The sequence below is a fragment of the Molossus molossus genome, unplaced genomic scaffold (assembly GCF_014108415.1).
Source record: "Molossus molossus isolate mMolMol1 unplaced genomic scaffold, mMolMol1.p scaffold_m16_p_17, whole genome shotgun sequence".
Lineage (NCBI taxonomy): Eukaryota > Metazoa > Chordata > Mammalia > Chiroptera > Molossidae > Molossus > Molossus molossus.
In genome coordinates, this window is record NW_023425352.1 from 26,311,912 (window position 1) to 26,314,475 (window position 2,564).

The window sequence follows — 2,564 nt, forward strand, 5'->3', positions numbered from 1 at the left end:
TCTTTCCCACCGACAGCAAGTATAAAATAAAACCAGACAAGAAACGCAACACATTTATTACAAACATATCTCAGTTAAGTTAAAATCCTATAATCAGGATAGCCACAATTCTAGACACTCCGGTGCGAAGTGTAGATAAGTCAATAGCCACATCTGGATGATGAACAGCCATTGAATCGTATAAATCTAAAACACCAACTGAACAGTCTTAAATCCCTCAGAGTGAGTGAACAGTGTGGTACAAACCCTTCACCACGGTTCACAATGGCAAAGCCTGCAGCTTCTCCATTTAGAGGGTCACATTTTCTACTCGGTTTCCTTCACTTACAAAGGCGAGCTGGCATGGCTGGGGGAGGGGCAGAGGGAGGAAATCAACTCCATCTACCCAGGGAATTGCAGCTGTTATTACAAATGGCCCTGGAGAGCCCATTATAAGCTGCTGTGCGAGGCTGTGTGTCCCTGGAGTGCCCGTCACGTGGTGTCTCCCTAGCTCCCAGCCCGGGCCCCCAGGAGCACCAGCACCACCCTCTTGAGCAGAGCAGTAGAGCTGAGGGGGAGAGGAGGGACCCGAGGCCACGTCTCTGGACAGTTTCCATGAAAGGCCGGGGTGCGGCGGCCCGCGGGAGGCACCGGCGCCCAGCGCGTCCCCGCCTGCCTCCCTGCACCCGCGGTGGCGGCGGTGCGCGTGTCCTCAGGAGACTCCAGCACTTCACCACCTGCCCCACCTCCGGTTCCCACCCTGGGCGTACCGCGGCTTTCCCCTCCACTGGGAAAACCGCAGCCAGTTGCAAAGCGGGGGCAGAGAAAAGGTCCTTTCATGGTACCGGGTGTTTTAAGAATCAGCACCCCAACAGACACAAAATGTTTTTTTTTTTAAGTGTCGTAAATTTTCAAGTCTGGCAGTTTGAGGTACTCTCTGAAATGATCCGTCTATTCATGTTCCCCTCCCCCCAAAGTTAATCAGGAACCAACTCTGAAAAGGTAAAACAAGTAACTGGGATCCTCCGCCTGCTCAGGGCGAGCAGCGATCCTGCCAGGCATGAACTGTGGCCACATAGTCACCGGTATGGAGGGCCCGGAGAGGCTGCACGGAGTTGCACGCGGTGGCTCCAGAATGGTCGCGTCAAAAATAAGGAGTCCAACGGCTGTGAGCTTGGGGTGCGCTCTGTAATCTGCCTTAAATAGGGCAACTGAGTCCTGTTTTTCAACGTCGGGGCCCTTGCCCTCAGTTCCCCGCGAAACCATTCGCGATTTTTCGATTCCTCGTCTTAGTTTGCTTGTTTCCCTGCTTCCAAAAGTGCGAGTTCACCGGTCTGAGTAGAGCGGGATGCAGCCCTCTTGGGAATCCCTTATTCTCCCGGGAAAGGCTGGCGCAGTAACCACCCCCGGGGTATTAGCTGCCAGGCACAAGGACGCCGTCGCCAGTTCTGAGCTGCGCTCTCCTTCCTGTCGCTCCAGGGTCGCTGCAGGCCGCGGGAGGGCTGCGGGGCGAAGGGGGCTTGTGCAGTGCGGCCGTCAGAGGCCTTAGGAGCGGGCGTGGGGGAAGCTTTGCGTGTAGCTGCCGCCGTCGCGAATGAAGCCTTCGCACGGCCTCCTTGATGAGGTTCCCCGAGAGCACTAGCTGCTGCAGGAGCCGGTGTGGATCATCGTCGCCGGTGCGGACTTCCGGCAGGGGCCCGCGGCGCTGCTGCAGGCGGCGGGAGGCGGCGGCACCCCGTAGCCATCCACGCCGGCACGGGCCCGACAGCGGCTTGCGAGCGCCCCGCTTGTCGGCTCTCGAAGGCCCACCTAGGCTGGGCTGAGCGGGCAGTGGGGACAAGGCACTGGGGCCTGCAGCGAGCTCGGCCACAAAGTAGGGGGCAGCCCAGCCTCGCACGCGGCCACGGTCCCCGAGGACGCAGCTAGGGGCCCCTGGGGGAGCAGGGCCCACCGCCGCGGGCTGCGCGGGAGGTAGAAGCAGCGGCAAAATGGGGTGCCGGGCCTTGTACGCCAGCACCGCCGCCGGGGGCCGCGGGGGCTGCAGCGGTGGCCCGGGGGGCGCGTACGGGGAGGCAGAGCTGTCCGGTGCCGCATCCAGCTGCAGCGTCTCGCCGATCTGGGCCACCAGCCGGTCCACCTCGCCCGAGCCATCCTGCGTCACCGACTGCTCCAGCAGGAGGAAGCTGTCTTCCTCCTCCTCCTCTTCCTCCCCCTCCGCTTCCTCGCCGGCTTCCTCTTCCTCTTCCCTCCGGCACGGCATGGCCCCCAACCCGGGTAACCGGAGCTCTGCGGGCGTCGCTGGCGGGTCTGTGGACCGCAGCAAGGCTGGGCGCGGTGCTGAGGCCGAAGCCGGGGCCGGGACCGAGGCTGAGGCCGGGAAAGACGCGGAAGCCGGCGACCGGCAGGCACTCGTGCCGCGCGTTTCAGCGGCAGTAGCCGGAATCCTACCGGCTCCGGGTGATTTGTAAACAATGGGTGACGTCGCCGCAGGGCCCTACCATCGTGCTGTGGCGGGGGTGCGCTGTAGCGTTGGTGGGGCGGGGCGCCCCTTGGGCCCGGGGCCCTGGGGGAGCCTTGCTCCCTCT

The 2,564-nt window shown here is 62.2% G+C and overlaps 1 protein-coding gene across 1 annotated transcript; it reads right to left on the bottom strand.

The window, feature by feature from the left end:
* Nucleotides 1–625: 625 nt before the first annotated feature.
* FRAT1 (FRAT regulator of WNT signaling pathway 1) lies at nt 626–2,343 on the bottom strand. Its single transcript, XM_036265368.1, has one exon. The coding sequence runs from the start codon at nt 2,237–2,239 to the stop codon at nt 1,394–1,396; it is 846 nt and encodes a 281-aa protein (XP_036121261.1). The 5' UTR covers nt 2,240–2,343; the 3' UTR covers nt 626–1,393.
* Between the last annotated feature and the right edge of the window lie 221 nt (nt 2,344–2,564).